Source organism: Mustela putorius, unplaced genomic scaffold, assembly GCF_011764305.1.
Source record: "Mustela putorius furo isolate JIRA1106 unplaced genomic scaffold, ASM1176430v1.1 tig00000551_pilon_pilon_pilon, whole genome shotgun sequence".
In the NCBI taxonomy this organism is placed as follows: Eukaryota; Metazoa; Chordata; class Mammalia; order Carnivora; family Mustelidae; genus Mustela; species Mustela putorius.
Window position 1 is genome coordinate 2,433,627 of NW_025421412.1, and position 13,133 is coordinate 2,446,759.

At 61.2% G+C, this 13,133-nt stretch overlaps 2 protein-coding genes across 7 annotated transcripts in view; one reads left to right on the plus strand and one right to left on the minus strand.

Annotated features, from left to right (window-relative positions):
- RAB20 (RAB20, member RAS oncogene family) overlaps positions 1 to 8,134 on the plus strand; it is a 29,060-nt gene extending 20,926 nt beyond the window's left edge. For 3 of the 5 annotated variants that reach the window (XM_045081321.1, XM_045081322.1, XM_004746039.2), the window contains one exon: positions 7,043 to 8,134. In XM_045081321.1, coding sequence (XP_044937256.1) covers positions 7,043 to 7,572 — 530 coding nt within the window. In that variant the 3' untranslated portion in view covers positions 7,573 to 8,134. Of the gene's footprint in view, positions 1 to 260; positions 497 to 932; positions 1,525 to 2,177; positions 2,909 to 7,042 lie in introns of all 5 variants that reach the window. The other 2 variants (XR_006607117.1, XR_006607118.1) reach the window with 1 other exon arrangement.
- A 3,871-nt stretch (positions 8,135 to 12,005) lies between these two features.
- Positions 12,006 to 13,133, minus strand: part of COL4A2 (collagen type IV alpha 2 chain) — a 154,786-nt gene continuing 153,658 nt past the window's right edge. For both annotated transcript variants that reach the window (XM_045081319.1, XM_045081318.1), the window contains one exon: positions 12,006 to 12,965. In XM_045081319.1, the coding sequence (XP_044937254.1) occupies positions 12,708 to 12,965 (258 nt within the window). In that variant the 3' untranslated portion in view covers positions 12,006 to 12,707. The remainder of the gene's footprint in view (positions 12,966 to 13,133) is intronic.

Consider the following 13,133-nt stretch of genomic DNA (forward strand, 5'->3'; position numbering starts at 1 on the left):
TACCCCACGGACTCACACGGGGGCCTGAAGAGCCGGCGATTGGCCCAGCCCTGCTTCCACTCTGCCCGCTCGGCAGGGAGGAGCTCCGGCATCCAGGGGACTGTGTCCCCCTGCCCGTACCTGCCTGGTGCCGGCCACCTGTGCTTTTCACACTCGGTCTTGGGACAGTGTCCCCTGGGGCGCCGCCAGCTGCTGCCTCCTTCGCGGCTGACCTGTTAGTTTTTGGTGGTGACCGCTTCTTCCTTCTTCCATTTCTCCAGAAAGACAGCGAACCGGCCTTGGGTGGTTGGTTCCTTCTCGCGCGATTGAATTAGAGGGCAGAGGTCCTCCCCGTGGCAGCCCCAGGCTGAGAAGAAACAGTGAAGCAATTTTAGACGCTGCTGTCCACAGGGACTTAGCCGTGGGATTGGCGACTTGTTTTCGGGAAGTCAGCAGATTTGCTGACTTGGCTCCGTAGATGACACAGACTTTGTCCCCATGGGCCGGGGCACCCGAGGTCAGTGCTGTCCCAGCTGTCCCATCAGCTTCTCCTTCGGCGGGTCACTGCAGGCCACAGATGTCCTGCTTGTCTCCTGTGTGTGGAGGGAGCGGGAGGGCCAAGGGTAGGAAGCAGAAGCTTCTCTGGGCAGCCTGACCCCTGCATGTGGACCTGGTCTTGTTTGATGTGTGGCTTCTGGCGTCTGTGGCCGGCCAGGCCTCACCCTGCAGCCCGGGGCGCCTGCGGACTGTGAGTCCTGGGCGGGGGTTTATTCTGTCCATCCTGGGGGGTCTGGAGTGAAGGCGTGGGCGGCTGCAGGCTTTGGGGGACATCTGCTCCGTGTGTCTGTTCCAGCTGCTGGAGACCCCTGGGCTGGCAGCCGGGGCCCTCCAGGCCCCGCCTCGTGTTCCCTCTGCAGGTGTCAGCCTCTGTGCCTCCGCTTGTCCCCCCGCAGGTGTGGATGGCCGTGGGAAGGACCCTGCCACAGCCCGGCGCTCTGATACCTGCTTCCTCTCGGGCCCGTCCACCTGCTCCAGTGCCGAGGGCCTGTGGGCATCTGGGGGCCACCACTCCGCCCCCTTCGGATGACAGGGCCTCCTTTCATAGGATAGAAAGCAAGAATGAAAGATAGAAGGAAGAGAGAACTTCCTACCCCAGCAAATGCCCCCCGTACGTCCCCGTTCCACCCCGGCCCCTGTGCTGGGGCACACCATGAAGGTCTTGCATCTGGAAATCCTAGCTTTCCTGTGTTTCTTGTTCAGCTGTTGAAGCCCTGGCAGGGAGGCTCATGTGTTTTGTGGGAAGGGTCTGCCCTGTGGGGTCTGCGTGTGGGAAGACAGCCGGTCGGCTCCGGGAGCAGGGCAGACGGTCTTGCCTCAGTCCTCAGCGACGCGTACGGCCGCTAGAAGCCTGTCCCTGCACTTGCGCTCCTTCCTGTGGGCGAGCGGCCAGCGTGGCCAGGACCACGGTCTCCTGCTGCCTGTGGGGCCCGGCGGGTCTGGGGGTGGGACCCAGCTGTGGGCCACCGCGGACCACCTGCCCGGAAGGTGAGCTGCTCACGGCTGCCAGGCCACCATGCGGGGGCACTCTCCATTCCAGGGGGGATCGGGGCCTCCCTGGAGACAGTCTGGAGCTGGGAGAGCGGGAGGGGACACGGGCCACTGAGACCGCGCACCCTCTGGGGAGCCCTGGCTTTCAACAGCCTCATTCCTGAGGGAACGGGTGTGATCGTTCCAGAGAAACGGGTGTGATCCTCCGGCTTCCCCAGAGGCACAGAACCAGTAGGACGTGGAAGTAAATGTAATTATAAAAATGGAAACATAAATTTATATATATATATTTAACATTTAATTATATTAACACATAACATAAAACATTTTTGTATTTACATGTATATGTATTGCACATAATTGATATATTAAATATATATTATGTAAATGCAAAATTTGTATATAATTATAATATGTATAAGTTCATGAGTTTATAAATAAATACACAATAAAGAAGGAAGGAGTAAGGGAGAGAGGGAGGGAGCCGGCGGCGGGGGTGGAACTCTCTAGTCTGAAATCTGCGGGGCATGCTGGCAGGCGGGAGACCGGGGAAGAGCTGCTGTGGCAGTCTGGAGTTCCGGATCTGTGAGGCAGCTGGCTGAGAGGCTCTGTCACTCAGGCTGCGGTGTGGAGGCAGAAATCCTTTCCAGGAAATCCCAGGCTCTGACGGCCTTCAACTGATTAGACAAGGCCCACCCGCATCGTGGAAGACCATCTACATGCTCAGAGTCAGCTGACTGCAGGTCTCTAACCTTCATGGTCACATCTGCACTAATGCTGGAGACCAGACGGGCACTGCCGCCTTGTGGTTAGCTGACACACAGGTGTGTGGTGTGGGGGGGCTCCCTGTGTGCGGCCTGGGACCCCTGGGGGATGGTGGATCCTTGTTGGAAGCATCCTTGCCTCTGCTCTGTGCGCACACTGGGAGACAGCACACCGGCTGCACCCCGTGCTGGCCCCGGACGGCCAGGCCTTTCATCACCCCGGGGGCACAGGTGCGGCTTTTCTCTTAATGCCCGAAGGGGCTTCGAGCATCTGTGAACCTTGCTGGGGGTGGCCGTGTCCCCAGGCCTTTCTCCAGCCGTGCTTATCGTCTGTTCCAAAGCACAGCCAGGTGGGAACGTTGCAGATTCCGCCCGTGGCGGTGGACTCGAGCCAGAACACAGCCGGGATGTTCGAGCTGCAGTAATCTCACAGGTCGTGTGTATAGTCCCACAGTGGGACTTGAGGGCATAAAAGAGGGATTCTATTTTTACAGGATCTCAAAGGGAGGAACTGCACAGCTCTGCCGAGACGGGGCTCCTCCGGGCTGTGTCCACGCCGCCTGTCTCTCCCCATTCCCACCTTCGGTGCTGTGACCCGAGATCTTCGCCTTTCTCAGGTGGCCACTCTGGGGTTTTTGTGAACTCCTGCCCGCTGGGTGTCCAGATCCCGCAGGGTGTTCTACGAATTCCTCCTTCCCGGCACCTTGGGGACTCCGTCGGGGGAGTGTCCGACTCCCGATTTCCGCGCAGCTTATGTTCTCGGAGTCTTGGGATCGAGGATCTCATTGGGCTCCGTGCTGGGCCCGGAGTCTGTAGGAGACTCTCTCTTCCTCTGACCCTCTGTGATCCTCTGCCTAAAAAAAAAGTTCCTTTTTTTCCCCTGTTTGTGTCTGTGTTTCCTGGTAGACCTTACTCTCCGGCCCATCGAAATCAGCAGCCTCCTGCTTCTCCCATCAACAACTGGTGGCTTGTCTCCCACTTGCTCCAGACAAGCTGGTGGGGGTCCCCTCTGGCTGCCCCTCGCCTTCCCCAGGGAGCTTCTCAAATCACACGGGCGCCCACGCCCCCGCCACATCCTGGTCCACGTGCTCTGGTGCGGGCGTCCCCGCGTCCCTCTCATTTCAGAAATAATGGATCAGAACATGCCCGTGTTTAAACCGTGCAGCCAGCATTGTGATTTCCGACGGCCCTGCACCCATGTGTTATTTCAGGCCATTTAAGCAGAAGTGATACCATGCTCGGGGTTGAGGGCTGGTGGTCCTTGGGCCGAGGACGGCTGAGGACGGAAGAGAAGCCAATCGAGGAGTTTCCCTTGTCTAGTAGCTGCCTGGGGTCCCTGTGGGCGGCCGACTCGTGTCCCTGTCCCCCTTCCCCCACTGTGCCTGCTGCCAGGTTGTTTTCAGCCACACGGGTCTAGCCCCGCAGATCCAGTGTCACACCCGGAGCTGGGGAGAAGGCCATCCTCTGGAAGGCAGGCTCATAAAATAAGACCAGCGGTCTTGGAGTGGACGTGTCCACCGGAGCCCGTGTGTGAGCGCCTGGTGACGATCCCGGGACATGGGGTCCTGGGAAGGCGTCTGTGCTCCGGTCCGGGAGGGGTCCCACGTAGAGCACGCACACTGCTGGGAGCTTCCCCGTGTCCCACACTTTCACAGCCTCCCTCGGGGGGGGGGGGACTGGCCACAGGACACTGGAAGGGGGGACTCAGAGTTCTTTGCCAAGGTCACACTGTGGGGACTTGAAAGCAGATGGTCTGTGCCCAGAGTCCGGCTCTGCCACGGGTGGTGAGAGCAGAGGCTGCCTCGCAGGTGGGCCAGGGTCCCGGCTCTGGGCTCCGGTCGCGGCTGCCCCCTCTGAGATGTGCGGAGGGCAAGGCCCCCTTTGTGTGGTTGCTGGGAAGGCCGCGTGGGCATGTCCGCCGCTCTGATGCCCCCCAGCTTCTCCCGGTCCCTGGCCCGAGCTTCCCTCCCCCTCCTGCTCTCCGGCTCTCCCTCTCCCCTGCCCCCAGGCCCTGGTGAGCACCAGGCCAGTCTCTGTGTCTCCAGATGTGGCTGTCTTCCATGCCTCAGGGTAGATGCCATTTCGCAGTACGTGTGTCCCTGCTGCTCTGAGCTCCCCCAGTGTCCTTGGACAGATGAATGGGCAAAGAAAGTGTGTCACAGGCACACAATGGAAGATGATTCAGCCTCAAAGAGAAGGCCCTCCTGCGGATGAGTACATGGGGGGACCCCAGTGAAACGGGGTTCGTTTGATTTGCTTTGAGATGAGCCAGGGGTCCTGGACAGTCTCCCAGGCCCCCGACGTGCAGCCCTGTGGACGACCCACTGCAGGGGGAGCCCAGGCGGCTTCCTGGAGGTGGAGGAGGCTAGGTCGCTCTCCTGGGCTCCTGCCCGCCCGGGTCACCGGCAGGCCACACGTCTGGGCTCGCCCACCCTGGCAGCCTGGCCTCGTCACTCGGTCCGGGGTCCGACCACCCGCAGCCGCACTGGTCCACTCGGAGCAGCTCCTGGTTTTCTCCTGACCCTCTCAGGGCTGGCGCGAGGCAGCCTGGCGCCCCTGGAATCTGACCATGAGGCTGTCGAGTTCCTCAGTGAAGCCCAGGAGGGGAAACACGGGAATTCCTGGGGCTTTGGCTTTGGAGTTGGCATGTGGGGCCTCAGGCCGGGGAACATGGTGCGGGGAGAGAGGGAGACCCGGCCCGGCTACGGTGGGAGGGCTGGTGCGCACCGCCCGCGTAGACCCGGAGCGGTTCGGGGTGCAGCAGCAGGACCTCACTCCACTAGGCCCGCAAACCACCAGAAAACTCACTAGGCTTGAGTTCAAATACTGTGACTGGGTGCAGCCCGCTGTCAGAGGCCGAGTCTTCCCGACCCCACTCCGTGTTCGCTGTGGTCTTGATGCCACGCATCCCAGGGCGTCCCACTTGAATTCAGTTTGGGTTCAGTTCCCGGTTCTGTTCGCTGTGTCTGTGCCACGATGGGCGCTGCACGCGTCGGAAAGCAGCCGATCGCCGCAGAGTCTCTAAAACAGTATTTCAGCGCGTCCGGCGCGCAGGCGGCTTCCCGTAAGCCCTTCAGTCGCGGGGACGCCCGGCCCGTGGGTCGTGGGACCGCAGCGGCTGCTCGGACGGGCTCCGGGCTCCTCTCAGCCTGGCAGGTGGGATCTTCCATTCCTGCGCCCTTAGTTACTACAGCTTTTTCTCGTATCACTGTTGTGTACTTTTTCTTGTTTGTTTTTTTTTTTTTTTTAATTTAATTTAATTTAATTTTTAAAAAAGATTTTATTTATTTATTTGATAGACAGAGATGACAAGCAGGCAGAGAGGCAGGCAGAGAGAGAGAGGAGGAAGCAGGCTCCCCACTGAGCAGAGAACCCGATGTGGGGCTCGATCCCAGGACCCTGAGATCATGACCTGAGCTGAAGGCAGAGGCTTTAACCTACTGAGCCACCCAGGCGTCCCCTTTTTCTTGTTTTTAAAAGGCAAAGCAGATGTTTTTATCCGGAAAGGAAGAGTATTCTAGGCCTGGGCTTAGTTGTCCCCAGTCGTCCCCAGCGAACCGCCTGGCAGACTCGGACACACTGCCCCGGGACGGCTAGAAGGCCGCCGCCCTCTCCTGTGGCCGCTGCCTCGGGAGAGCTAGGGTGGGTGGGGGCTGGGAGCATTTTTCCTCTTGGAAACCCTCCTCGCTGCTGGAGATGGGGTTGGTGTCTGACGGAGGAGTCCGAGCTCAGGGCGATGGGGGGAAGCCTGTCACACTTTTCTTCTCGGCTGATGCCCGCCGCGGCCTGTGTTCCTGTTTGTTTCTAAAGACTCCTCGAGCATCGCCTCCTGGGGTGGGTCCAGGAAGTGCCTGGGACGGAGGCATGAAATGATCGGTCCCAGGACCGCTGGCTGTCGGTGCAGAGGGCAGCGTGCGGCTCTGGGGTGCACGCCGCCGTCAGCAGCTGGCCCTTGGGAGCTTGCTTTCTGACCCCTCGTGTCCACTCTCAGCATCTCGGGAGACAGCTGCCCGCGGCCCCTGCCAGCCCTGGAAGCACCTTCTCCATGCCTCTGCCCCTCTGGATCACGTGGGGGGTCGCCTGGGGCTTTGCTGGAGAAGCGGGAGCCGTGGCTTTGCGCGTGGCTCTGTGCGGGGGGACGTCAGCGGTCGGTGTGGGCCCAGGCCGGCCTTCTCGGCATGCTGCTCTCCCCGGGGCTGGACACGGCGGGCAGCCAGCCGGCCCGGAAGGGGGGCGGGGTAGCTTGGCCTATGTCAGGGCCAGATCAGAATGAGGATTGCGGTAGAAATTGTTTGTGTTTCTCTGGTCATTTGGCTGAAAATGGTGGTTTATTAGCAAAGGACACACATTTTAAATAAATACACGTGTGTGGGTAACATGCCTTCTGTCCAAGCTCCTAAGACTCACAGACCAAAGGTTCTTTATTTCTTTGTTGTCAGGGGTCCCTTTCTACCCAAGTGGTGTGAACCCGTGACCCTTTCTCTGAATTACATGCGTGCAGTGAAATTCAAAGGTTTGCCTGTGCCACCTCCTGGGGCAGAAGGGCACCATCCTTGGATCCCGTAGGGCCTGGGCCGCTCACTCCTTTGTGCAAGACAGTGTCTCCACCAGCCTGGCTCTGACCACACCTGCATTTGGGTCCACTTCCACCGTCCCGCTGGGGCTGCCGTGGGGTGTGGTTGGGGGGGCACGTCCTTGCACGAGACATAACTGGGGTCTTTCTCTCTCTGTCTCTCCATCTTCCCGGCCAGGGCGGGAGCAGTTCCATGGCCTGGGCTCCCTGTACTGCCGGGGCGCGGCCGCGGTCATCCTCACCTACGACGTGAGCCACCCGCAGAGCCTGCTGGAGCTGGAGGACAGGTTCCTGGGCCTCACGGACACGGCCAGCACGGACTGCCTCTTCGCCGTCGTGGGCAACAAGATGGATCTCGTCGAGGAGGGGGCCGCCGAGGGCCGGGAGGAGGACGGGCCCGGCCCCGGGACTGCCGGCAGCGGCAGGTCACCCAAAGTGCCCAAGCTGGTGCAGCCGGAGGACGCCGTGGCCCTTTACAGAAAGATCCTCAAGTACAAGATGCTGGACGAGAAGGCCGTGCCTGCGGCCGAGCAGATGTGCTTTGAGACCAGCGCGAAGACCGGCTACAACGTGGACCTGCTGTTCGAGACCTTGTTCGACATGGTGGTGCCCTTGATCCTGCGGCAGAGAGCCCAGGGGCCGCCGCAGACCGTGGACATCAGCAGCCGCAAGACGCCCAGACAGACCAGGTCTGGGTGCTGCGCCTGACTCCGCGGGGCCCCGAGCCCCGGTGTCCGCGGTGGGCTGGGGTCGGCCCAGTGTGCTGCGGTCAGAAGGCACGCGGAGTTGCCGAGCAGGCGGCACACGAAGGTGGACGTCTGGGGACAACAACAGCGGGTGTTCCGTGTCTGTGGGGACGGCTCCTCCATCTGCATCGCTGCGTGGGAAGCAGGGGACACGGGAATTGCCTATAGAAAACACTCCTCTGAGCCAAGACTCCCAAGGACCGTTGTGCGGTGCTGGTCCGTTCCTACATCCTGGCCTTGCAGAAGCCTGTGGCCCGGCTTCTGCGGCACCTGGCGTGTATGAGCACCTGGCCGTGGCCCCTGACGTGGTACTTGGTGTGCGTGGGCACCTGGCCGTGGCACCTGTCCCACTTCCGTGTTTTCGCAGACATTGTCTTCGTGGCAGTCTCTCCGCTTGGCCTTTCTGTGTGGATGTGTCACCTTGACTCTTGCCTTGTTAATTTATACAAAGTCCAGGATTCCTGCTTTCATACTGGTTGTAGCCGTGCGAGCTATGATTATTATTAAAAAGGATTATGAGAAGACCTTGGTGTGCAGACTGTTGACTGAGACCTTATTTTCACCCCTGGTGGGCCCTTGCTGGGGGTGCCTGGGAGATGGCAGTGAGCTGAGCGCTTCTGTCTTTAAACTGCAGTGGACCCCTAGACATTGCAGAATATTTAGATCAGTCCGTTTGTCGTCTCGAGACAGGAGCTCCAGGAACAGAAATCTAGGTCTGTCTCTGCTCAGGTGTGCTTCGTGGGTCACACGGGCGATTACTGACCCGAAGCCCCCTTTCCCGTGCTTGGTGGGTGGGCGGCTTTGTCGCCAGGGGATTCTAAGACAGGGAGGGTATGAAGCAGCAGGGTTTGTTTCTGAAAAATTTAAGGGGCGTCTCAGCCGACGTGGGCTGCTGGAGCAACACGCAGGCTGGGCACATCTCTCTCCTGCAGCCCTGGAGGCTGGAGGTGGAGGTCCGGGGGCTGGCAGATCTGGTCGGGCCCCTTCCCCCTGCAGACGCCACCTTCTCACTGTGTCCACGAGTGGGCAGAGCAAGCTCTGGGCTCTCTTTCCTTGCAAGGGTGCTAGTCCCATCGTGAGGACCCTACCCCCTGACCTCCCAAAGGCCCCACCTCCAAATACTGTCCCACTGGCGGTCTGGGCTTCCAAAGACGGATTTTGGGGGAGAGAAGGGGTCGGTCGTCCATAACAGAGGTGTGGCAGAGGCTAGCAAGAAAGCAGTCCTTACTCTGGGGGAAGCGTGCGGTGACTGCGCTGAGGGCTGCGGTCTGCTGGGGGGTCCTGCCAAGGCGGCCTCCTCTGCTCCCCTGCGGTGCGCCTTCTCCAGGCGCGAGCGTGGGCCAGCCTGCGGGACGGAGCGAGCGCAGCCTCCTGTCCCTGCCTGGGGCTCCCCTGCTCCGACACCGGGTTCTTCGAGCCCATCCAGAGGTCTCAGACTTCAGTCCCACAGCAGAGCCCATGAGAGAGTGAAAATGAATCTGTGAGTCGTCAAGCTGGTTTAATTAGCCCTTTGCTCGTGACCTGCCCTCGAAACCTGCCACCAGCCAGAGAGGCCCTGGGATTTGTCTCTGTGGCCTGTGCAGGAGAAAGTGTCCTGGGAAAGTCTTGTGGTCCCTGCTGGAAGGCAGGGCTGGCTGGGTTCCCGTCGCCCTTTCCCCCGAATGTTCTCTGCTTCTCTTGCCCATCTGCCCTGAGCACCCCCAGCTTGTGTCCCTGATTGGCTATGTGTTCTGGGGGCTGCCCAGGGATGGCACGTTCTCTCCATCAACCACACGGAAGTGTTTCACCCTTGATTGTTCTAAAAATAGGCGTCACGTGGGCTCTGTCTCAGGTGGATTTCGGATGCCGGCCCGGTCCATGGGTCCCAGCCTGCTCGTGGGTTCCCACCTCTGACCGCGTGGGCCCGGTCCCCACACAGGGAACCCGGTCAGCACTGGGGAAGCTTCAGGTCACTTGGGTCAGTGAGCCAGCCGGTGGAGAGACACAGGGAATTTCTTGGCTGGATGTGGGTTTGAGCTGGTGACCTCGAATATTCCTTCTTTTTCTCTGCGGGGGGGTGGGGAGGCCACGGACAGCTGGTTAGGCTGCTGCCCCTGGTCTCAGAGCCGCCACTGCGCATTCTCTCCCCGGGCTCCACCGTCCTCGTGTGATGGATGCCGCCTTCTCCACAACGTCTCTTCCTTGAATGTTTCTGGGCGCCTGAGGTGGGGTGTGGGGCAGCAGCAGCCTGGATGGTTCGGGCTGGGAATGGTGTAATTTGGGAGCTGGGAGCCCTGTTTCCCCCTCAGCACAGGCTGTGGGCTGACCTCTTAGAAGTACAACTTTGTCATTTATTTTTCTTTTTAAAGGTTTTTATTTATTTGACGCAGAGAGAGGTCACAAGTAGGCAGAGCGGCAGCCCGAGGGAGAAGGGAAGCAGGGTCTCCGCTGAGCAGAGAGCCCGAGGCGGGGCTCGATCCCAGGACCCTGAGATCATGACCTGAGCCGAAGGCAGTGGCTTAGCCCACTGAGCCACCCAGCTCCCAACTTTGTCATTTCTGAACTCAGTTCTGACAGAGCTGCCTGCATGCGAGGAAAACCCTCACCCGGGTGTCCAGCCAGCCCCACTGCCAGCACCCGGTTTCCCCACATACCTTCCGTGTGCTGCTGTGTCCCCCCTCTCAAGGTCGGGTCGGTTGTGCACCTGCTGTCCAACACCAGAGGCAGGCCCCATGGGTCCTCGCGTCGGGTTGTTTGTACTGGGAAGGCCTGGAAGCCTGGAAGCAGAGCCTGGTGCTGAGGGTCAGGGCAGGGTGAGCCGGGTGGGCTGGCCTGGGGGGGGGGGACCCGCCATCCCCCAGACACAGCGTGTGTGCGTCTCCAGAAGCATTTCCCACCCTCCACCCTTGGCCTAGCCCTCTGGGGGCCTCGCACATTCACGCCTCTGTAGGTGGTGGGGGTGGGGTTCCTGTGCTGGGGCAGGGAGGGAGACCCCAGGATCCCCATAACCCGGATGCAAGAATCCCCTTTCTAGGAGCCCTCCCTTCTCCAGAGCATAGAATTAGGGGTAAGTCAGCTCAGGGAAGAGCATGGGTCCCCCCTCCCACCACGGAGAGGCTGGACTCCGACCCAGTGCTCAGATGGGCTCTGGAAGCAGCTGCAGTGAGGCCCGTTCATGTCATCACCTGACTCGCACCTCTGGAGCTGGCCTACTGCAGCTGCCCTTTGCTCTTGAACTTGAGCTGTGGAAGGAAGGCTCCCGGGAGTCGGCCTGTGTTCTGCGAGATCTCCCTCCCCCGCCGGTCCCACAAGGGCCAGTCTGTAGATGGGGAGGCCGCCAGGGGCTGTGGCCCACTAGGGAGAGGGTCCCCAGTGCCCTGTGCTTTATGGCTTCCCGCCCAAGCCCAGCTGCCGTCGTGACTGGGACACACTTCGAGCCCCTTGATCTTGGGGACCGGAGTCCGGAATAGCTGCCTCCATGAGTTTTGCGGGGACCCCTGTGCTGGGCATTTTTCAAATCCTGGCTTCAAACCTCACCTCCCATGTGGTGCGAGGGCTGTTGCTATGGAAACCATCAGTGTAAGGTGGTGCCCGTGGCATCTTGCATGAGCTTTGCTGCTTTTCCACTACCCCCACCTGGGATCCTGCTCAGCCCGCGCACCTGGGAGCACAAGGGACCGGACAGTCGCAGGCAGCCCCTGACCATGAGGAGCAAGAGCCGGCGCAGGGACACGACCCTCTTCAGTGCCGAGGCTGCACAAGGTGAGGCTCCTTCTGTGGCCGTCCTCCGTGGGTGCCCACAGGAGGGAGCCCTAAATCGCCCATGGTGGCTGCCCCCTTAGGAAGGTGTCCTCCTTCCTGGTTCACTCTGCCAGACCCCTTCACTCCCTAATGGGGGCTCATGACCCTAAAGGACCCTCCTGTGGAGAGTCCTTGTCCTGGTCAGCTTCTGGGGGAAGGCGAGTGAAGGTGGTCGCTGGTATATCTCAAACAACATCGTCAGGCGGAATGCTTACCTTGTGACGTGGAAATTCCCATTAGAAACATTTAATATGAGATTGAATTTTAAAGGGTAAAACAAGTTCTGAGCTGGGCTCCCAAAGACCAGCCGGGTTCCAGAGAGACTGAAGCCAGAGTGTGCCTGCGGCTTTCCTGGCCGTTCGGAGATCTGGTCCGGGGCCTTGGGCGAGAAGCACCTGAGCGGCACCACGAGTGTGTCTCCGCATGGCTCCCGCGAGTGGCGGCTGGGGCGTGGGAGCACGCACGGCTCCCCGAGCGCGAATGGCAGCGCCACACCCTGGGCTCCGCCTGCGGGATCTCGGGAGAAGTGCCGCGGGCACCGGCTCACCCACGTGGGGCTTGCGCCGGCCACCTGTGCCCTCGGACGCGAATGAAGGCAGCCAACGACACGGGGTATAAAAAGCTCAAAACCAACTTTTATTCTGTGGTGGTTACAGAGGTTAGAGGAGTCAGAGGCGTACAAGTCATCCAGGACAGAGTGTCAGTCCCCGGGGCCACTTGGGGCGGTGGGTTCCCGAGTGCGCAGCCTGGGGGCGGGGCGGACAGCAGAGCTGAGACGTGGTCTGCTCCTCGGGGCGCCCACACCGGGGGCTCTGCAAGGACACGCGGGACAGGAGACCCGCAGGACCCGCTAAGTCTTCCAAAAGAAAAGGCACACCTGGCTTTCCTGAGGGGATTCAAAGCCACATCAGTGGTCTCCGGGAGGAAACAGAGCTGCTGGCGCAGGGACCGGAGACCCCGCCCTGGGGACCCGACGGTGAGCTCAGGCTTCCTTTGTCCACACCAGCCCGCCGGGAGCTCCGTCGGCGGCTGGGGCGGTGCTCGGAAGCAGTGACTGCACAGGTGTGGAGGGAGAAGTTAGCGGAGAGTCTAGTGCCACCGGGCAGGGCTGCGGGGTGCGGGACAGCGCCCGCGGCGGGGAGCGGACCGGTACCCGCGCACGGCGAGGGGCTGTGTGGCATGAGCGCGGGTGCGGAATTTCTTTGGTAGCCTTTCCACCGGGCTTTCGGAGGCGAGAAGGAGCTCTGTCTGGGGGGCGCCCTCTGAGGTAACAGGATACGAGGAAGCACCTGAGCGGCCCCCGGCGGAGCGCGGCCCTCACAGGTTCTTCATGCACACCTGGCAGCGGCTGATGTGGGTGCGGATGAGCCCCGCCTTGAGGGTGTCGGCGGACGGCGCGCCCTGGAAGCTGGGCTCGGGGATGGTGGTGAGCCAGAAGCTGTACTTGTTGGCGTAGTAGTGGCAGGTCCCGCGGCCCCCGTTGCACTCGATGAAGGGCGTGGCACGGAAGTCCTCCAGGCAGCTGCCCGGCGACACCAGCGACTGGCCACCGCCCTCGTCGCCCGCGGCCGTGTGCTGCACAGAGGGAGACAGGACCCGGCGGTAAGCGCACCCCCAGGGGTCGCTGGGGGCTGGGAGGCACTTCCCTCTCACTGCTCCCCCGCCCCTGGACATCTGCCCTCGCCTGCACAGCCCGCCTGCAGCACGCTCCGCGCTAGGGACGCGGCTGAGGCTGGGTGGCCC